Source organism: Spermophilus citellus (genome assembly GCF_964194105.1).
Source record: "Spermophilus citellus genome assembly, chromosome: 9".
Classification (NCBI taxonomy): Eukaryota; Metazoa; Chordata; class Mammalia; order Rodentia; family Sciuridae; genus Spermophilus; species Spermophilus citellus.
Genome location: NC_138191.1, coordinates 65,881,328 through 65,904,872, shown reverse-complemented (window position 1 = coordinate 65,904,872; position 23,545 = coordinate 65,881,328). Strand labels below are relative to the sequence as shown.

Sequence of the window (23,545 nt, the reverse complement as noted above, 5' to 3'; positions counted from 1 at the left end):
TTATCTAGGAATGGAATTGCTCATCATGAAGTTAAACAAATATATTTAACTTTATAAGAAAATACAATATCTATCTTCAAAGTTCTTGTACTAGTATTGTACACAAAGTATTTTCACACCATGTGTGTCTTCATACATGTACTTAGGGTAATGATGTCTATCTCATTCCACCATCATTCCTACCCTTACTCCCTCCTTCCCCCTCCCTCCCCTTTGTCCTATCAAAAGTTCCTCCATTCCTTCCATGCTCCCCCCATCATCATTATGAATCAACATCCTCATCTCAAAGGAAACATTTGGCCTTTGGTTTTGGGGGATTGGTCAACTTCACTTAGCATTATATTCTCCAACTCCATCCATTTACTTGCAAATGCCATGATTTTATTCTCTTTTAATGCTGAGTAATGTTCCGTTGTGTGTATATACCAAAGATTCCCTATCCATTCATCTACTGAAGGGCATTATCATTTTTTAAGAGTCTCTGCTGAAAATAACCAGTAACCAACTAGAGCCCTAAGGAATACATGCTTTCATTGCCACACAGGGAGAAGTTTGGAGTTAGGCATGCCTGAGGTGGCTCAGCAGTCACCTGGGACATAGGCTCTTCCTACCTTTGAGTTCTCCTATCCTTCACTGTTTGCTTACTCTGTTATGAGAGTCTGCAATGCCCCACGCAAAAGCTCATGTGTTGAAAGCATGGTTTCCAGGGCAGCAAAGGCAGAGCTTATAGGAAGTGATTGGATCATATGGGCTATAACCTCATCAATTATTAATCCATTAATAATTTGAACTGGACAACTGGGAGCTAAGTGTAGGCAGGGTAGAGTGTGGCTGAAGGAGGTAGATCACTGGAGGGATGACCTTAGGGATTATATCTTTCCCTGGCCTCTTCCTCCTTTTCTGTCTGCTTCCCAGCTGTTTTGAACTGAGCAACTTTTCTCCTTCTTTTGCCATGATGTTTCTGCAATGGACTTGTCCAACCAAAAACTGATACTTTTTGAACTGTGACTCAAAATAAATCTTTCCTCATCTAAGTTGTTCTTGTCAGGTATTTTTGATCACAGTGACAAACAGGTGACTAATACCCTCCTTACCTTTTCCCTGACAGCCACAAAACCTCTTGGCTTCTTGCACCATTATAGGAAAGAAGGGTGGGTGTTTTCTGGGCTTTTCTTTTCAGGTACAAAATACTTTCCTATAAATGATCCCAACACCATCACCTCCTCATACCGAACGCTAGTGTGCTACTTCTTAGGTCCTGTTGTCTGAAGTCAGGTCATACATGCATGGCCCAACATCAGATATTTTCACCTTTGTTGTGGAAGACAGGTTCTTCCAGCAAATAAGAAAGAAGGGAATGTCTGCTGGGTAGGCAACACCCAGTGCCTATTTAGGTGTCATACACACTGAAGAAAGGCCATAAATTAAAATGGATCAGTATTTATTAAACTCTTCATCTGACCTAAATATAGTTAGGTCACTATGTGTACTGCTTAATTAGTATACCAAATTTACAAGTATAGACACTGAGGCACAGAGATTTTAATCACTTATCTAAGGCCATTCATCAGGTAAGAGGCAGAGTTGGGATTTCAAACCAGGTAATCCATTTTCAAATCCGATCACTTAACCATTGAACCACTGCTTCTATACAGTTACTGAAATACATGATTAGTAGGTGAATGCCATTAGAAGCTTATGTAATTGGAAACAGACATAGTAAAAATTTTATTATATTCTTAGGCTCTGGAATTTTAATATTTTGACTTCAGTCCCCTCTCTGGTAAACACAATGTGTGACGAATTGCTATAATCTGTTATACTAACTCATCCAAGAGAAGCTAAGGCATGAATGTTATAGAATGACATTTAGGATAAATTATGACACTAAAATTTTTATTTTATTCTTAGCTGAAAAAGACAAAATGGTCCTTGTAATTTTACTTTAAAAAATGTGTTAGTTGCCCATGACTGTTGCTTTTAAAACACTCAATATTTTTATAATATGAATTTTGGATTTTAGCTAAAATGTTTCACCTACTGTGCATTTTTTGGTTTTTAAACATTGTAATTTTAATAACCACTAATAGCATTAAAGAATTCATTTATTTTGATTTTTTTCCTAGTATATAACTTAAGAATCCCTACTCAAAAAACTTCCTGTTATTTTCTAATAGGGAAAAAATAAAAACAGCTATGTCATAAAAGAAATGTGCTAATAGTTTTCTTTCTTTTTTTTTTTCATAAGTTGTTCCCTGTCCCTTTTGGGAAATAGAGAAAGAGAAGAAAGTACTCATATGGTATACACAAAAAGAATTCCTGAATAATAAGAGAAAGAAGATCAGAAACAGTCTCTCTAAGCAGGACCTTAACTGGAATTTGCAAACAACCTGAAGCCCAAACTCCTGAAATAATCACAGTGGGAGGTTACTCAAGAAAACTGGGACCAAAGTGGGGTGTTTGAACTCTGTAGGATATGGGAAGAACTCTGGGACCTTGCCTATGCCCAGCTAACTAAAGGGAAAACAGCAAATTTAGAGACTCAAACTTACATATCACAAAACGAATAGTAGAGGAATGATTCAATTGTGAATTCAGAGGAAGAGAGAGGAGCTGGAGGGCTTTAAAGAACTCAGAGGGACTAAGCCAGAATAGTCTTCTAAAACTCTTGTTCAAGAGTTCTTCTTGGAGAGAACTCTTAACAAATGTCTGTGGTAGGGTATCCCCTCTATTCCCCCTCCTGTCTGGTTTTTGATTAGTGTCCAGGATTCAGATGATAGTAGCACTGACCCTCTCTGAAGCCAAGTGGAGATTTTGTTGTTGTTTAATTATTTGGTTTTGCTCTTCAAAGTAAGGAAAAGGGGGAAAGGGCAAGAAATAGAGATCCCTCAAGACAGAGGCCAAGGCAAATTGGAGTCCAAAGGAGTTCACATTAATGGAGAATTATTTTTTAAATGTTGATCTTTTCAGTAACTGTTATTTTTTTCTGTGACATAGATACCTCTTTATTCTCTACTATGAACTCCTCAATAAAGTCTGAATTGCTCATAAAAACATGCACATGTTTCTTTGGAAAACACAAAAACACTACACTTTTGGCAATGTAGTGAAGCAGAGAGGCAACCGGTGTGGATGCAGGAAGCAGGAGTTTTGAGAAGTCAAATTTCCAGGTAGTTGCAGAAATCTAGGAGGTGGCTTGGTCTTGCAAAAAGCCATGGAATCAACATCTATAACAGCTAATTATAACTGTGTCTCTGAGAAGCAGGAAGCCCCCAGCTGACAATACTAATAGATAAATTAATAATAATAACCATACCTACCATTTATGGAGCCTTTGTGAATGAAGCATGGAGAAGCACATCCTTATTTTGTGAGTTTAAATGTGGACTGCATTTTATGTCATTTGTCTATGACTATAGATCTCCAATTATTTTCATGTTATCATGTCTCATTGTATCTCTTCTGCTGTCAGCACTACATTAGGCACTTCGGGGCAAGCAAGGAAGATGACTTCATTCCTTCCCTTAATCTGCCTACAAGCCGAAGGGGTTTTTATTTCACCCACGTAACAAAAATATTCCATGGAGAGGAGAAAGAAATTCCTAGAAAGCTGGAGAAAGACAAAAAAAGACAAGGAGACTGGGATCAAAACTGTGATCTGAACTCTGTCCGCCTCCACAGTGTCACTCACGTTCCAGCAGTAACCCCCACCCTGCCCAGCTTCTACCCTTGGCTTCCTCCTACCCATTTCATCCCAGCATCCAGAGTGGTCCTTACAAAGTAACATCTGAAAGTCAGATTGTCTCACTCCTCAAACCCACCATTGTTTCCCCATGAGCTGCAAGTCCCATGTGGTATCTGTGTTAGAGTCACCTGCAGGCACAGCATCCTCCAGGACCAGGGACCTCCCTACCTCCTCCCTCACTTTGCTCTTCCGGTGCTCACTGCACTCCAACACCAGCCAGCCTCAGGATTCCCTGCCGACCCTCTCTCTGCCTGCCTAGTTTTCTCTCAAAGTTGCATGTTTCCTTTCCTCACTCTTTACTGTATCTACCACACCTTCCTGGACCACCTGCTACAAGATAGCAAAGCCCAGGTTCCACCCTTTCATTGATCCCCCAACTTGATTTATTCTCCACAATACTTTCCATAGATATTATATTTGTTGGTTGTCTCCCTTCTCTAGAATGTAATTTCCATCAGGACAGGGCCATAGCATTAGTTGGTTTTGCTCACTCATACAGTGCTTAGAACAGTATCTGGCATCTGAGAGGAGCACAGTTTTGTTTTTAACAGCTTTCTTGTGATATTATTGACAACTTACTATTTTTGAGTAAGTGAATGAATGAATGAATGAATGAATGAATGAAAAGAGAGAGAAGTAAAAGTAAAGGGAGTCCCCTGACTAAGGCACATCACTACATCACTGAGAATTACTTAAGTGAGGCTACATGTTGGAGATTGTGGAGGAAGTATAAGAGGTAAGAAAAAGACAAATGTGCCCATTACAACAATCTTATCTTGGCTCACATTGAGGGAATGAGGCAAGAAGATAGACCTCCCATAAGCAAACAAGATAAGGTCCTTGGAGAAGAGAAAGAGGGAATGAGACTATGCCATCCTAGAAGGAGCATGGGGCCTGGCAAATACACTGTCACTGCCCCTGACAGCTTCAACCACAACAGCTCTTCCTTAGCTACCCTAATCCTACCCCTATGATGGCCAACCACCAGATATACCCTTACCTGAAGCACTTCCTCTCCCAAACATACATGACAAACCACAAGTTTGGACCTGTCCTCTTAAGTATGCAAGTAAGGGGGTTAAATTTATGTACTTCCAATTGGCTTATTAAGCTGGGAGCTTGAAGAGCTTGATTGGTCCATTCTGGCATCCTACACCTCATCAATCACCTATGCTGGGACATCAGATATGCCTTTAAAAGCCCCTAGACAAATGCGGAACCTACTAGAAGAAAATGTAGGCCCAACACTCCAACATGTCACCTTAGGAGCTGACTTCCTCAATGAGACTCTTAAAGTGCAAGAAGTAAAATCAAAATCCAATAAATGGGATGACATCAAACTAAAAAATTTCTTCACAGTGAAGAAAACAATCAAGAGCATAAAGAGAGAGCCTACAGAATGGGAGAAAATCTTTGCCACCCTCAGATAAGGTGTTAATTTCCAGGGTATACAAAGAACTCAAAAAGCTTTACACCAAAAACAAAACAAAAACAAAATCCAAACAAATAACCCAATCAATAAATGGGCAAAGGAACTAAACAGATACATCTCAAAAGAATAAATACAAATGGTCAACAAGTATATGAAAAAAATGTTCAACATCTCTAGCAATCAGAGAAATGGAAATTAAAATTGCACTGAGATTTCACCTCACTCCAACCAGAATGGCAGTTATCAAGAATAAATGTTATCAACAATAAATGTTGGTGAGGATGTGGGGAAAACTGTACACTTATACATTGTTGGTGGGACTGCAAATTAGTGCAACCACTCTGGAAAGCCGTATGAGAGTCCTCAAAAAACCAGGAATGGAATCACCATTTGACCCAGTTATCCCACTCCTCAGTATATATCCAAAGGATTTAAAAAATCAGCATAGTACAATGACACAGCCACATCAATATTTTTGGCAGCTCAATTCACATTAGCTAAGCTATAGAATCAACCTAGATGCCCATCAACAGATGAATGGATAAAGAATTGTGGTATATAAACACAATGGAATATACTCAGCCATAAAGAAGAATGACTTTATGGCATTCACTGGCAAATGGAGGAATGTGGAGACTACCATGCTAAATGAAATAAGCCAATCCCCCCAAATCAAAGATAAAGTGTTCTCTCTGATATGTGGATACTAACCAGAACAAGGGGTGATGAGGGGAAATGTAGATGTTTACTGGATTAAACAAAGAGAAATGAAGGGAAAAGAGTAGAAATAGGAATAGGAAAGCCAATGGAATGAATCTGATGTCATTTTCCTGTGTACATATATGAATACACCACAGTAAATCTCAACATTGTGTACATCCACAAGACTTGGATCCTAGGGGCTGAGATTGTGGCTCAGCGGTGGAGCGCTGTCCCGGGTTCGATCCTCAGCACCACATAAAAATAAAGGCATTGTGTTGTGTCCATCTACACCTAAAAAATAGATATTTTAAAAAACAGACTAGGATCCTAATTAGAATAAGATACATCCAATGCTTGTATAAATATATCAAAATACATTCTACTGCATGTGTAACTAAAAAGAACAAATAAAAATGAAAACAACAACAACAAGACAACAGCTACCCATTGGCACACCTCTCTTGGGACCCATCCGTCTTTGGGAGCCCTGTTTTCCTTCTATTACTCTAATAAATTCTGTTACTTTGCTCTCACTCTTAGGTGCTAGGAGCCACAAGCAAATAATATGATGCATGGCACTTTCGGTTGTAAGGTGACGCCAGCTAGCCACTGAGATAATATGATTATGTTAAGATTTACATTCATATGGAAATTGGACTCCTGCTGTTCACCTTGGCCTGCTACGGGACTCATGTTACGGGACTCCTGGAGAGTTCCCATTGGTTGGGGAAGGATAGTAGGAGGGAATTCCGGGGGAGGTCCGCACCCCCCCTTCCGATAGGCGCGTGGGAGGACCGGTTTTGGCTTGGACCGGGGAATTGGCGGCTTTTTCAAAAATAAAGTTTTGTTCCTGCTTGAGTGGCTCGTGATTCTGTGCCCAGCCAAGACATTGGCACTTAGGTGTATGGATTTCATTCTTCAAATTTTCGAACCCACCCATCTATGCCCAGTATTACAACATCATGTTTAATAAGAAAGTAAGTGGATTCAAGTTGAGGCAGGACTTTAGTGATAGAGGACTGTTTTAATATTAAAGAGTTTTAAGAATCTAAAAACCTACATATCTGTGTTTAGTTTTTTTTAACCTGGTACTTTGTATTTCTTTACAAAGAATAAATAATAGTGTCACCATAAATATGGATAATTAATGCAATGTTTTTATTTTGAGAAAACATTTTCTTCAGAAGTACTTTCCCATAGAAGATAAAAATCTGTTTAAAGACTGCATAGACTTCCTTCTTTGAGTATAGGGTTGTAATTAGGACAATTGGCTCTGCAGATTCTCTGGGGACTCTTCTGATACAAAGACTACTCCAAGTGTCGCCCAAGGACCTTAGCCACATTAGTGCATTTCCAATATATAGTGCATATATTGGCTGCACAAGTTGAGTGTATGTTATTGATGTTTATCATAATAAGTCATTGATTCTTATGGGTGATCCTCACTGATTAAAGATATTATTGATTGAACTAAAATTAACAATTCCCTCTTAATTCATCTTTAGGTGATAGTCATAAAATAAAATGAGGTTTCATCAACCATAAATTAATATACATTTATATTGGAAATTTATGGAAATAGTAAATATGCAGAGTATTGATCTTGCCTTGATCGACAGAGTCAGAATCTGCATTTGAACAGGTGATGATTCTTAAATATAATAACATTTGAAAATCATCACTCCAAATTGTGTTTGCTGTACTTTATAAGGGAGTTTCATGTGCATGGGTTCCGTTTGCTGAGGATTTTGTTTGGAGATTCATAGCCTCAGATTCCTGCACCCCAAGAACAGAAGAGGGAGCCCTAATATCCCAGTTGGCAGATCTTTCAACTGGTTGATTTCCTGTTCATGGGATTGGCTGGGTGAAATGAAGTATTAAGAACAGTAGAAGACAGAAAACAAAAAGTACCTGCTACTCCCTTTTGGTGGGGTTGGGGGCAGCAGAAGAGGTGGTAAAGCCCTGGGGTCTTGGAGAGGTACAGAGACCAGAGTCAGAGCAGAAAGAAAACAGAAATGAGACTGGGAAAGACAGTCAAGATCTGGTGCTGTTTCTGTGTACTTGCTCTTGGAGTCTCCTTATTTTTCATCTTTTTAAAATTTCCCCTACATTTATGCTTTCTCTTTTTATCTTCTCTGAAAAATAATGATGGTTGTAGTGATAATATCCTACATTCATATGATGTTCTATTCTATGGATGTGTTTATAGGAGGCAAGTTAATTTTCTGCCTGCTTTGCAAATGAGGAGTATTTCATGCACTTTCTCCCCCTTTTTTTATTGGGTTGACATATAATATCAGTTCTCATGTGCCATTCGTTTTGGCAGATTTAGGTGTGTGGGTGCACAAATTAATCTACCAAGTTACTGCAATAGTGCATTAGGTGAGGAATGCAGGAGAAAATAATACCATTAAGTATATTAAGCTCCTTATTTTAGAGATGATGAAAACAAGCCTCAAAAAAAGTGATGGGACCAGGGTCCTGTAGAAAATGAGTACAAGAAATATCTCCTGAACACTACACGGTATACTATAGTGCTATGCACAGAATGAATTTTAAAGAATCCGTGAGTTAGACCTTAGCCGCATATCCAAGATGGTCCTCAAAAAAGATAACTACCTTTGCTTTTCTTTAAAATAATTTCCTGTGACTTCTGAGATAAAATACACAGATGTGCTTTGAAAACTGAAAATAACAATCAAAAGCACAATCATTATTTCTAATAATGTCGGGAGCTTCCAAGATTTTATCCCTGGGAAGGTTTTCACAGTGTCCAAGTTCAGTGTTTTGTTCAGTTTGGGAATCCTTTCTCCTCAGGCCTCCAAGCAGTTATCTCTGGGAGCCACTAGGTTTACTGGCTCAGTTCTGCGTTTATGTGTCATTGCATCTCACTTTTCTTCTCAATCCCCATGCATTGACATAGTGGTGACTCAAGAGACCAAATGGTCCCAAGCCTTCTGTGGTTATCTACTTCACTCCTTTGCTTTAAAATTGAGTATAAATTTGAAGAAAATGGGATATGAGATGGATAAAATCTGGGCAGACCCATCTGGGTCCTCAGCAGACTCTTATAAAATTCTGTTTAGATTTTAAGATTCTTACAACATGTTTCACTTCTATTTTGATTTATTTCATAAATATTGCATAAACTAAGGTGGGCCATACAGATACTCTCTTCTTCTAAATGGGATTCTTGAACCAAAATCCTAAGAGGAAGCAAAACTTTCTTTGACTCCTTAAGATGCCAAATCTCCTTACGTCTCTGACACCCATCTGATGCTTTATTCATTTTGCCTGTGGCTCTGTATCAGCAGACTCCATGAGGCCTTCCAAGACCAGGCTGAACTGTGTGTTCACACAATGCACAAAGATGTGCTTTCAATTCTTCAGTTACTGAAATTGAATAACTGTTTTTTTTCTTGAAAGTAGATTAAAGCAGAACAGATTCCTAGAGTTTATATAACATTGAAATAAACCCTTGAAAATTGTATTCACATTTTTTTTTCACTTAGGTATATTTTATTTCTCTTTTTTTTTATTGGTTGTTCACAACATTACAAAGCTCTTGACATATCATATTTCATACATTAGATTGAAGTGGGTTACGAACCCCCAATTTTACCCCAAATGCAGATTGCAGAATCACGTCGGTTACACATCCACAATTTTACATTTATTTCTCTTTTATCATAAAATCTATAAACATAGACTAGCAAATATTTTTTGCATGAAAGAATAAATTGTATGAGAAGAGAACACATGCTCAGGAATGACTTTTAATCATTTAGTCAAGTCAGTTTTCTCTGGCTTTTTAGTTTTGTCTCCTATAGGGTCAGCCCAGCAACAGGAGAAAGCAATAAGAAGAGATCTTCGACTGTCCTGGTTTTTGACCTGGTTGCTGACAGCAGAGTAGATTCCAAAGGGTGGGTCAGAACTGAGGTGATGGGAAAGACTTTCAGAAGTGAATGTTGTCAAGACGTGATCAGAAAATGAATCAGTGACTGGGAATTTTGCAAGGAACAGATGGCAAAAGTGGAGTTCAGTAAAGTGGCCACACTAGATGGAGATTGGGTCCAGAACCAAGGAGTCAAAATGCAGGTAGACATGAGTGGAGGTCATGCCTACACTCTCAGCCCAGATTAAGCAAAGTCCAGATGTGCCTGTTCAGACTTTAACCCAGGCAAAGTCAGACAAGATGCTCACTTTTGGTGGTCTTTATAAAGCTATATGCATTTTCCAGCCAATATCCCCCACACTCACACTCTGAAGGAACCATTTTAACTGTTGACAAAAAACAAGTTAAACAAGAGAAAGTGCTGAATGACTGTCTTCAATTGTCCCCTCCTCCAGTGAAATATTTAGGCAAGTGTGCATGGTGACAAGAAGCTCTTCTCTGATGGTGAGTGAAAAATATTCTTACAGTGTGTTTATGAGTATAATTTTTGAACATACTGCTTTACAACCGGGAATACTTTTGTGTTAAAAGACAAGAGATTGGCATAAGAACATAAACTGCCAAGGAAAGTTGAAATGAAGTGCTTGCTCTGCTCTGCATGAGTCACAGTTACAGGCAGACCTTTAGAGTTTCCACACCATCCAGTGGGAAGAAAAACCCTTGCTGGGAATCAGCTTTGGAAGACAAGGCAGCTGAGCTGATCTTTGAGCTGCTGGGTGAGCAAGTTTGACAGCCACATGGTGACCAGAGACATTCCATTCTCCAACACACCCAGAGGGAACAGCAAGACCCAAGACAGTCAGGACAGCTTGAGCATTTTCACACTAATCCAGAAATCCTTTGTAATCTGGCTTTTATTTATTTCTGCTGACTCCATTCATTCATTCAAGAAATATTGAGAGTTGACCCAAGTAGATGCTGGGAGTGCACAAAACAGACACGTCCCTTCTCTCATACTGCCTACAGCAGGGAGATGACAACTGATTACACAATATAAATGTGACATGGCCACCATGATGTACTTCAAAGGAGAGATGCCAGATGCTCTGAAAGTATGATAATAGGGAGATTTGACCTAATTAGGGGGCTCAAATTATCGTTATTAATTTGATATATTATTATTTTGTTATTGATTTGACCTTATTATTATTAAAATAAGAATGATAGCTAATATTCACATGTCACTTACTATATGCTAGACACCATTATAAGCACTTGAATATATTAACTAATACTGATCTCAATAAACCTATGAAGGAGATATTTTTATTTCTCCATTTACAGAACCTGTTAAATCCCATCCTCATCTATAAAATGGAGATTGTATCTTCATAAAATGAGGATTAGAGACAAAAAGCAAAGTAACTGCACTATAAATTATGGTTAAATTCTATCTGTATTATGCTTACCAGGTCAAAAGACAGGAGGCTAAACTCTTCATTCAGAAGACTCCAATTTTTAGAAAAGGAAGAATGGCATTTTTCTGAAGATGGGCAGGAGAGCAGGAAAGTGGCAGTGTGAAATCCACATTGACAGCAGGGGCAGATCCTCCCCATCTGCTATAGTTCCCTCCCCATCAACCTTCAGAGCGGAGATCACAGGAGAGAAGAGTGTACAGGGACCAAAGGTCTCAAGATTTGCTCACTGTGGACCCCTCATCTAGTGACTAAGCTTTTCCCTTGGTTTTAGATAGTTTTTCTATAGTTGCTGTTGTGTATAGTGTTTTCGTACACAAAGAGAATAGAGAAAGAGGGTTCGCAGGATAACTGGGTAACTACAAGAGAACATGATATCGTGAAAATAAGGGGATTGGGAGTCAGTTTTAGCACTTGGATAAAAGTCCCAACCTTGAATATGTTTTTAGATTTTCTGAACCTTAGTTTTGTCACCTATAAGCTAGATGTAGTAAAAACTTATCACTCAGGAAGCGTTAGTAACTTCCCCCATTGGCTCATTGTTAGAATCTTTCTGAGACTCAGTGTCTTTATTTGAAAAATGGGAATAAAAATTGAACCTACATCAGGGAATTGACATTTAAATGGATTAAGGTGTAAACTCCAAAGCATTATATAATTATCAGGTATTATTAATATGTCATAAAATATTTGTGAAACCTATATACTAAATCCTATAAATGGATATTAGAGAAATAATTTGAGGCAGGAGAGAGTCTCTGGGACAGAAATCCATTCTTCTCCCTGGTCCAGACAGAAAAGGCAGCAAAGCCAGGGGAAAGGCCTTGTGGCACTCACAGCATCCAAGTTCCTGCCATTTGGCTTTCCTGGATGATATCTGACACCCTAACCCAGCCATCAGCTAAGAGCTTGCCCAGACTGCCTGACCCAGGGCTCTAGGGACAGGACTGCAGGGTGGATTTCTAAATCCTCAAAATAAGTAGGCAAGGAAATCTTCACAAGAAACAAACAAACAAAAAACGACCTGAATGCACGGTGGAAATATTGTGCTGATTAATAGTGGAGTCTGTCAAGGACAAGGGAAAGAAAATCACTAGAGGTTTCTGTTTCAGTTGATTGATCAATCTGAATACACTGATTTCTAGCCCATCAATGCAGGCCACCTGCTTTAAAGCTTCTTTTATCTTATTCCCTCTTCCTTCTGAGAAGATATAAAACGAATAAGGGTTGGAAAGTTTCTTGCCCAACTTCAATTCAGGAGGAAGCTCAGCCACAGAACAGGCAAGCGTGACATTGCCTCAGAGAAAAAGAGCTTGTAGAGACAGGTCCCTGAGAGATCCAGCCCAAATTTTTCAAACAAGGAACCTCCTTCATGATACATCATACATCCTAAGACTTTCAAGTACAGGAAGGAAGGATCTGCTTCACCATTGACCACCTGATACAATGCACCCAGCAGGGCCCTTGTGAGTAAAGCAGTGAGATCTTTCTCTACGATATGACCCACAGGGACAATGCAGGTTCTGTCGGCAGCGTGAAGTTTGTGACTTTTCTGGTTGCCCTAAGTCCAGTACTTCTACTCCTGGGGGCCAGAGTGCAGCTTCAAGACAACGGGTATGATGGAATACTTATTGCAATTAATCCTCAGGTACCTGAGAATCAGAACCTCATCACAAACATTAAGGTGAGTGGCAATTAACAAATCGATATCATGACTACATTAGATCAGAACTGTAGGCTTCTTTAAAGAACTAACAACCCTACCAGGTTTGTATTTGAGCCATAGAGAGGGCAAGATTATTTCTTCTCCTTCTCTTCCTCCTCCTCTTCCCCCTCCCCGCCTCCTCCTTCTTCTTCTGCACAGACAGAATGCCTTTATTTTATTTTTATGTGGTACTGAGGATCCCACCCAGTGCCTCACACATGCTAGGCAAGTGCTCTGCCACTGAGCTACAGCCCCAATCTGAGAGGGCAACATTTCTTAAAGATAGTGCGCACACACACAGACACACACACACACAAATGATGATTAGGGTCAAGGCAGTGTGTTCACCTACTTCTGTGTAGTCTCAGCTCACAGTGGGTTTTTTGGTTACTGCAAAGTTTGTTTGTTTGCTTTTTCTACTTGACTGTTTTTTTTAAAAAGTAACAAACCATTATGGCAAAAGAGACAGGATACTTGACTGATGAGTCAGCATGATTGTGCTTATTAAAATCATCTTGTTGGATACTATCCTGAGGATGAGAATTCTCAAATAGAAAGGGCGAGAGTGTATGGTGCAAGAGCAAAAAAAAAAAAAAAAAAAAAAAAAAAAAAAAAAAAAATTCTCTCTTTTCAATTGAGTGTTGCCTATTTTCATTTTAATATGGCAAGGGAGGATCATTACTTAAAAGCCCCTTTTGGTATTGCTCCAGTGAAAATAGTATCATCATAGGTGTGGTCTTAAACATGCCCACAGGTGTGGCATGAGAAGTTTTGTTCAGTGAAAGCTTAAAACCCTTTCAAAAAATTAGCAGAATCACAAGGGCAAGTCCAGACCTGCACTCTGATCTCTTCCAGATAACCATTTGAAATTTTTATTTTTTTTCTTTTGCTCCTATGCTTTCATGAACTCCTTCAGAAAGCCAAAATATAAAGGTGTTATGAGTGATAAAAATAAGTTTGTCTTTTGTTTTATTATAGGAAATGATAACTGAAGCTTCTTTTTACCTATTCAATGCTACAAAGAGAAGAGTATTTTTCAGAAATATACAGATTTTAATACCTGCCACATGGAACGCTAATAATTATAGCAAAGTAAAACAAGAATCATATGAAAAGGTAAGCATTCAGGATTTCACTAAATGAGCTTAACTCAACTTGAATGAAAAAAAAGAAACAATACCAAAATAAACTGTGTTGTTGATGTTGTGCATTAATATTAATATTATCGGGCAGAGTTTTATTGACAAAATATATGAACTGTACCCCATAAATATTATGATTATTATGTGTCAATTAAAAATAAAAAATCTTTATTAAAAATATGAAAATAAAATAAGTGAGTATAAATCATGGAGTGGAGAAATAAGTAAAATGCCATTGCCCAAGTACGTTTTTAGAGCTTATTAAATAACTTATAGGATCCTTGCTGAAATTAAAAAAAAAAAAAAAAAAAAAAAATATATATATATATATATATATATATATACACATTTAATTGTAGATGGACACAATATCTTTATTTTATTCATTTATTTTTATGTGGGGCTGAGGGTCAAACCAGTGATTCACATGTGAGGGGCAAGTGCTCTACCGCTGAGCCACAACCCCAGCCCTTGCTGAAATTTTTGGTTGAGGACCAATAGTCAGTTTTATCCTGAGGATGAGCAGTGAAGGGAGAAATTCCAAGGATGACTGTCTTTATTCACCATCTTGTCAGGGGCAGTAACACACAGGTACAGACAGGAACACAAGCCACCCATGCATGTAAAAATATGATTGCCTTCTCATGCCATGGTGTAAATTAGCAGAATTTCACTTTAGCCCAAGGCCAAGATGCTGGTTTAGGGAAGTGAGGAAATATGAAGGCAGGACAGAAGTTTATGAGTAAGGCAAAGAATGGCTACTGTTTTGGTTTTGATGTGAGGTGTCACCCAAAAGCTCATGTCTGAGACAAAATGCAAGAAGGTTCAGAGGAGAACGACTGGGTTGTAAGAGTCTTAACCCAATAAGTGAATTTGTATTTGCCAAGTGGAGACTGCTCTTCATGTGAGCCACTTCCCTGTGCCACACTCTTCTCCTATGATGTTCTGCCTCACCTAGATCCCCAAGGAATAGAGCGGGCCTTCTGTGGACTAAGGCCTTTGAAACCGTGAGCCCTCAAATAAACTTGTCCTCCTCTACGGTTGTTCTGGTTAGGTCTTTGAGTCACAGAAGTGAAAAAGCTGACTAAAACAGCTATCTTTTCTTTTCCAACTAAAAATGAATTACCCTTGAAGATCTCTCGTGAACTAGAGATCAGGGTGCTTTCCCACAGGGATGCCCAGCACATATTGGTGTGTACAGTATAAATAAAGGTTAAATCAGTTTGGTGAGTGACTATGAACAAGAGCCCATCACAGCTGCCAGGAGGGCCCAGAGCAGAGACACTGAGAAGAGCTTAACTCAGGGCATCAGTAATGGAGTAGGCTCGAGATTTGTTACAGTCCAATCAGGATGGCAGAGACATATGGCACAGCTTCCCCTTTTCCTTATTTTTGTTATTTGGTATGAAATTTCTTAAGGTAATTTTAATTCTTAGCTCACACTTGAAGTTACTCTCAGAAACTGAATGGCATAGCAAATGTAAATAGGTACCCTAGTGTCCTGAAGAAGTTAAAGAGGTTCTTACAAGCATTTGATTTCTGACCAGATGAAAGCATTTGATAATATTTCGTGTGGGAACAGGGTAAGTAAGTAAGGGAACTGGGACAGACTGGGGAGAAAGTACCAAGAATTTACACGTAGTATTTATTTATCATGCAGCCTGAAATTGGTTGCTGTTATTACAGATTAGGAAACTAATTAGGAAGGTAAGCAGTCTGTCTCAAGTCAAACACCCAATAAATTTAGAGCCACAATTTAAATGGGTGTTTGACTTCAAAACCTGTGCTGTTTGCATTAAGCTATGTAGTCTCTATGTGATTGATGGAGATTGCATTAAGCAATTTGGTCTTCTCTTAAAAAAAAAAAAAAAAAAAAAAAAAACCAGGTTGCCAAAGATAGAACCCCTGATCACCATGATGGGGAGAGAAACAAGTAAGTAAAGCATACGTAACAATATGACTAAACAGAAAGACCAGCAAACAGAATAGAAATCGAATGCTATTCATATATCTTTTGGGTGCCATTTCCTTTAACTTCATCATGTCAATTAAGCAAGCACAGAGTGAATGATAATATGAACAGGACCTTGCTAGGCAATGTAAAGGACACAAAGACCAGCAAGGTAGCTCTTGTCTTTGTGAATCTACAGTATGATGCAGGTAGGAATAAGGAGACAAGAGAAAAGGTTAGGAAGAGTAGATAAGATCTGAATTACAATAGTCTATAAGGCCTAATGTAACCCAAAACAGCCTCTGAGTATCACCCATTCCATGCAAAGGAGTCTTTTTTTTTTTTTTTTTTTTTGCTTTTGGTCAAAATTCCAGGCCTAAGAGTGAGGTGTTGTCCAAATGAGGACTATGCAATGGCATAACCTCGTTAGCAGTTTTGATCAGTGTTGTTTTTCAAAGCTGTTGGCTTTTTAAAATATAAATGTCAGTGTTGTTTTTCAAAGCTGTTGGCTTTTTAAAATATAAATGTTAATTATTGTAAAAGTAATTCATTACATCAGAAAAAAATGAACAAGGTGGAAAAATGGAAAATAAAAATGAAAATATCTTCTTCCTCTCCTCAGTGGCAAGTGCATACATACATGCACATAAACACACACCCACGCATAGCATATGTAGTGATAATTATATATTTAGGGTCTTATTAGAACTATTATTGCAAAATAAACTTCTTTCTTCCCCTTTTTTAACTTGACAACATACTTAATTTCTAAGGGCAAGTTTGGGACAATATGTTATCTTTCTTTCTAAAACAAGAGAAACAATGTGATATATAAATTGATGCTCTCTTGATGGTTATGTGAATAGATATTTACTTTCAGACTTTGAATGTTGTGTTTTAGCAATTGTAATTGAAATGGTCAGGACTTAAGAAGAAATATAATTTCACTAGAATGATTGATTTCCTAATCAAATTGGTTATGGGAATGAAAGGACAAGGTGAAAAAGTACAGATCCTACTGCCTTTCCTAATAAAATAATCCACAAAAAGTTGTTTGTAAAAAGCTGTATCTCTTTACAGCACAGTTCTGAATGATATGTAAATGCTCTTAAAATCTCCTTAAATATTTTATTACATTTTATAGTGATATAATATCAGACTTTTTACAGTGTTGACTTTCAAGCATATTTTAATCCTGTAGATTAAATAGCCCTACCATTCTCTAAATGGGAAGATCAAAAGGAGGTAATGAAGCTCCATGGAAATTTCCTAAGCTTTAAAAGTAGATGTTTTTGCAAGGGCCAAATGATTTAGTTGATATTTAATTGTGAATGCATTCTAAGTTCCATCTATAAAGCATTTCTTTTCTTCCTTTTTTATTTAATCTGCTCTTAAATCAGGGTATAATTACATACAGTAAAATGCACAAATCTAAGGTGTACAGTTAAGAGTGCTTTAACATACATTTATGCCAACAATATCACAGTCAAAATATAGAGTACCACAACACATTTCTTATAATTTAGGCAGATGTCATAGTGGCTGATTGGAATGGGGTACAAGGAGACGACCCATACACTCTGCAATACAGAGGATGTGGAAAAGAAGGAAGATACATTCATTTCACACCGAACTTCCTACTGAATGATGACTTAACAGCTGGTTATGGATCACGAGGTAGGTGTGGCTAATCAGAAAATAACTACTGTACTTTAGTATTCACAAGATTTTTATGTTGGGTGCTCAAAAGGACTCAGAAAACCTGAAACCTATCAAGGACATAGAGTTTGGGTGGGGCGATAGGTCACATGCCCATGCAAAGATGAGGAACTAAGAAAGCCAGGAAGAGTTAAGCACTAGGTTAGTGAAGTGCTCTCAGAATTTAATAAAGTTTGAGACCAAGGTAGTCCAAACAGGTCTCACAAAAGAGAAAGGCTTTAAAGTGTCATCTTTTGATTAATGAAGGAGAGGGAGAGAATAGCAGGAAGAGTGTGAATAAAGCTGTAGTTGTGAGGAACCTAGGCATGTTTGAGAGATGTATAGAAGGAGACCCCACGGATGGCACAGAGATTGGTATGGGAGAAAATACTGAAATGTACATGGAGCCAGGTGATGTGACAGCCCCAAATGTTCACATGAGCAACTCACCACTGAAGGTTCATAAGCACAGGAGCGACACAGTGTTTTCAGAAGATTAGTTGGGCTGTATGGATAACCTGACAAACTCAAATCAATGGGGGAGGACCTGGTTATCAAGAAAATAACTAGCAGATGTCCAGGTAAAAGGCCATAAGGCTTGAGGAAGAGTGAATGTGGTGAGAGGGGAAGGACAGGAGAGACAGTAACTAGAACACGAGGACTTCCTATGTGCCAGGTGCCCTGCTGTTTGCTTTTTAAATATTTTCTTATTTAATTCTAACAACTCCAAGTTATAAAAAAATTCCAGAATTTCAAAAGAGAAATAGAGGTCGGAACTGATACAGAGTGAAAAGCAAGAGGTATGTCCAGGAGGCAGTAAGGAACAAGGACAGCGCCAATTTCTTAGAAATAGAGGGACCAATTGAAAGGAGAAACCCCTAAGTGTGGATTTAGGCAAGATGATGGTGAGGAGTCCCAGCCAGTCCTGCTGGGAAGTTAGGCCTGTGGTCAAATGTGGATTGGAACTTGGGAGAGAAGTCAAGGTTGCAGGCCACAGACTGGAGGACAGTGGGTGAGATCTGAGAAATTAGTGAGAACAGGTCAGTCAGTCAAGGGCTAAACTTCCAACCTTAACTTTTTGTTTGTAACTTACAGTAGTGCCTTTTAATGTTTTTTGTTTTTACCCTATTCAAATTTAAATAGATTTTGTTATTCTCTGTATAGTTAGCAGGGAGTTAAATGACATATTCTAAAAAATATACTTTGTAAAACTTTATCAAAACTGTAAGGGTTTTACCCAGACCAGAGCAAACAGAACCAGGTGTCTTAAGTGTGGCCTGCCAAGCTTGGATCCTGCCCCGCCTTAAGGAGCAAGTCAGGTAGAGGGAAGGGCCCACCATAGAGACCAAGGCTCTGCACATCTAGATACAGAGATGCAACATAATACCTCTCAGAGGAGCTTGCCTTCTAGAGACAGACAGACAAAGCACTGAAAACACAGTGTGTTACTGGCTTCCTATGAGTTATGCACAGTGTACAAAAGAAGAGATGAGATTAGAGAATCCAGCTTCAGCTCCCAGATAAAGATGCTGACCACAGTGACAAAGAAATGAACAGTCCTACATAGGTTTTTCTTAAAAAGGGAGACCTGACAGCTGAAGAAATCGTGAAAATGAAAGCAGAAATAAAGGCTGTAAGAACAGATGAAGAACCAGCTCCAGCTGATGGAAGAATCAGGTATTGAAAACCAGTCAAGCATCCCTCAGATGAAAAAATATTCATGTTTAATAAAAATAAGTAAAAAGAAGACAAATGAAGACAGAGTAAATAAGCAGGACTCAATTTAAAAAAACAACAACTCACAAAAGCAAATCAAAAACAACAAATTCCTTTTTTTTGACAATGAAGAGGAAAATGAGTTAAGTGTAAGCTTCTTTGAAAGCATATGAAATATTTTTAACAGAATATTTTTCCTGTGTCTTTCAAAATGATATTTTTCCTGTCATACTACAAATTCATTATAGAAAATTTAGAAAATAGAGAAAAAATAACAAAATAAAATCTATGACTATCCATCAAGACTCCTCTGCCTGGAAATGCCAACTTTGTGGATATTAACATTTGACTACTTGCCATATGTGTGCATATAAATTATATTTTTAAACAAGCAAAAAATTTATAAATATTCTTTTCTTCCTTGGGCAACCACAAGATGCAGATTACCTCTGCACTGCTATGTATCTTTAGCACTCCCAAATTCCATGAGTAGGAACACACCTTCCCTAACTCTCAGCTGGGGCCATTTTCCTCCTTCCCTCTGTCTCCAGATCCAAAATTGCACAACATGCACAACCTGAGCCAACTCAGCAAGTACTTTCTGAGTTCCCAGAACTTACAGTGATTCAAAAAATAAAAATGTGTGTTTTGGGAGTGGAGTTCACCTGGACAATTTCTGGGAGAAAGAAGTAAGTTCTGATCTGAAGGAAATGTGAGTCAGAAAGGTAAAGTTATAAAGGATTTGATGCTGAAGATGGGGCTTCCATGAACTGAGTTGGAAATAAACACAAAAAATGGAAAATATGAATAAAATAAAAGAGAAAGGGACATTAAAGCTGCAAAGAGGATTGTGTGCTCTTGTTTTTTGTTCCCTACTTCCTCCCTGGCTCCTAGGTTTCAGTCATTGCTGTAGATAAGAGAATTACCTGCAAGGAAAAAAGCAGGCACACTTGAATAGCACAGACTAGAGATTAGGAAGTTTGTTTGCTCGCCAGAATATACTTCTCCCCTTTCCCCAAACCCCAAATTTATAGGTCTCCATAAAGCTAAATAGAAACCTGTTAGATAGCTTCATCGAGAAAATGAGAGGATGTGGGATTCGCCATTAGCTTCTTGAAGATCTACAATAAGTAAATCACTGGTTTGCATTTACAGGACAAATATATTTCCATTCTGCCTTTTTTTATGATGGTTGGAGGTGGGGTAGAAAAAGATGGAAGGGGAGGGGAGGAGAGGACTTAGACAGAGGTGTAGAATTGAGGGATATAACATATTCACTCATTAGTAAGGCCCATGGCTCAGATTTTTGGGAGCTCAAAGATAAAAGTTCTGTCTTCCACAGGCAGAGTGTTTGTCCATGAATGGGCCCATCTCCGTTGGGGTGTGTTTGATGAATATAATAATGACAAACCTTTCTATATAAATGGACAAAATCAAATTAAAGTTACAAGGTTAGTACTTTTTCTCATGTTTAAAATTTATTATTTGACTCTAAAATTAATGAAATCTTCACTATGAAGAAATAATAAATGTTATTATTTCATTTTTATTTTATTCTGATTTTAACATTATGTGATATAAAAAATTAAAAATAAGAATAAAATTAAGTTTATACTGACAACTAAAAATTAACAAGGAAGAGATCCTTCCATTTTTTGTATTCAAATCTTGTTGCACTTTAATAAAAACAGGTAAATGTTTATGTGGTTCATATGTCAAAACAACATAAAAAGTTAAACTTTTAGCAGTCTCACTCCCAACACTATCTTCATTGTGTTTCCTCACATCCACTCTAACTAACCATGTTGATTAGTTTCTTATTTCTTTTCAGTATTTCTTCAGGAAAATTCAAATAAATATGAGTATATATTTTTTACTCACCCCGTTTTAAATAATTTCATTGTGTGGATATACCATAATTTATTCAACCAGTTCCCTCCTGTTGGACACATAAATTATCTCTATTTTTGGTTATTCCCACTAACAATACAGGTATTATCCATATGCCATTTCTCATGCATGCAGGCTAATCTCTATGTCTTTTGAATTCCTCTCAGATATACTGGGTCTGAGGGTACCCTCAACTGTGATGCTCACTGAATCCTCTCCTCAAAGTGGCAATGTTTTTCACTCCCATCAACAAGACTTGAGGTTGTTTATTGAGGAAGGAATCCTTTTAAGTATCATCATTACGTCCTCATTCTCTTCTTTCTCTGATGTCCAGTGGACCCAAACCCAAAGTAGCACTGCCACAGCTATTGCTATTCATGCCCTTCTTTGAGTCTCCTAAAATTCCTCTAGGTTTCCTAGTAACTTTTGCTTTGACTCTAATTGGTTAAAACCTTTGCTAATACAGAACACTTTCATCAAGACTCATGTTTTAAAATAAAGTGAAGTGCATTTCTAAATTGATGAGCTTTCTTAGTAGAGCAGTTTTAAAATGTTTATGTGTATCTAGCAAGCTCTAATCCTTGAAACAATTTATTATATAAGCTAGTCAAGAAGTAACATAAGTACTTCTACAAAAGAACCAATTCCCAGTTTTTTTTTTCATTTTCAGATGTTCATCTGACATCACAGGCATTTTTGTGTGTGAAAAAGGCCCTTGCCCCCAAGAAAACTGCATTATTAGTAAGCTTTTCAAAGAAGGATGTGTGTTTATCTACAACAGCACTCAAAATGCAACTGCATCAATAATGTTTATGCAAAGTTTATCTTCTGTAAGTATGTCCTTGAAATGACAAACTCCTATAAGCTTCCATCTCTTCCCAAGATAGTTGTATATATTTTAAGTACTTAAAAACTGAGGCCTTCCAAAATGATCACCAAATAAAGATTTCTTTATAAATGTGATAATTTGCTTCCCAGGAAAGTAAGTTAACAAGGGGACCCTGGAGACCACAAAATAAATGCTTATATGGTGGTGCTCCTGTATGCTTTTTTTTTTTTTTTTTGGTCCTAAGGATATTGAACCCAGGAGTGCTTTACCACTAAGCCACATCCATAGTCTTTTATTTTATGCCTTGAGACAAGGTCTTGCTAAGTTGCTTAGCAGTGGAATCAACCTTCGTGACCTGATGTACTATCCAACTTCACACAGATCTGAAAGTCAGTCTGGGGGTCATCTCTCCATGGGGCTGGGAACACTGTGGACACATAGCTTTGTGGAATTTTCTCTATATTTCTGTGGCTGACCAATGCCTCTTGTATTTAAACATTTCTTGCTTTCCTTTTAGTTAACTTTTTCCCCTCAGCTTGGTTCTAGTTAAGGTAAGGATCATTTGTAACTAAGATGATTTTTCATATTTCTTGTCCTATCCATTATGTTTTAAATTTATAGCTTTAATGTTGAAGCCAACATACTTTTAGGTATTTGCTCCCTATTCTTTGTGACTTTGTATACTCTTTGTAATCCTTTGAAGGGCTTACTCAAAAATATCCGGTGAAAAATGTTCCACAATCTCCTAATCATAGTCATGAAATATAGGGAAAAGACCTAAATGAACAAAACAGATTCTGCTCCTGACACCCATCCTACTCAGCTTTCTCTTGTATAAATTAGAGATAGAACTACTAGGGTCTATAAAGTTCCTTTTAGCTCTAAGCTCCCATGGCTCTGTTAGCAGGAAGTATTTGTCTACTCATAGGAATATAACCACTGGGAATAGATGGTAAAATATTACTTTGCAATGCAAACCATACATTTAAGTGGGATTTTGACATTGGTTTATTACTAATAAATGAATTAAAACTATATTTCTTGGTAGAGTCCTTGACTAGCATGCACAAGGTCCAATCTCTAGCACCACCAAAAAAAAAAAAAAAATTCTAAAAGGGAGGTGTGTGTCAGGAAGTAGATTTAAGGTTTTCCCCTTATCCTATTCTTACAGGATCAATATTTGCACAAGATCAATATATGCTGATTCACAAATAAAGGTGCAGTTGTCATTTAATATGATTCCAATGGATAGGCTGGTCAAGATAATATCTCCTAGGGTGTTTCCTTAACATAATATCATGCTAAAATAGGGAGGGAGATTGTTTTATTTTTCTAAGACTGAGCTATACATACTGTCTGCTCTCT

The 23,545-nt window shown here is 37.8% G+C and overlaps 1 protein-coding gene across 1 annotated transcript in view; it reads left to right on the top strand.

Annotated features, from left to right (window-relative positions):
* Positions 1–12,744: 12,744 nt before the first annotated feature.
* Positions 12,745–23,545, top strand: part of LOC308656598 (calcium-activated chloride channel regulator 2-like) — a gene marked incomplete at its 3' end in the record, with an annotated part of 38,152 nt that continues 27,351 nt past the window's right edge. The window contains exons 1-5 of the mRNA XM_081307841.1: positions 12,745–12,933; positions 13,933–14,070; positions 17,574–17,728; positions 20,808–20,912; positions 22,022–22,181. Coding sequence (XP_081163967.1) covers positions 12,748–12,933; positions 13,933–14,070; positions 17,574–17,728; positions 20,808–20,912; positions 22,022–22,181 — 744 coding nt within the window. The 5' untranslated portion in view covers positions 12,745–12,747. The remainder of the gene's footprint in view (positions 12,934–13,932; positions 14,071–17,573; positions 17,729–20,807; positions 20,913–22,021; positions 22,182–23,545) is intronic.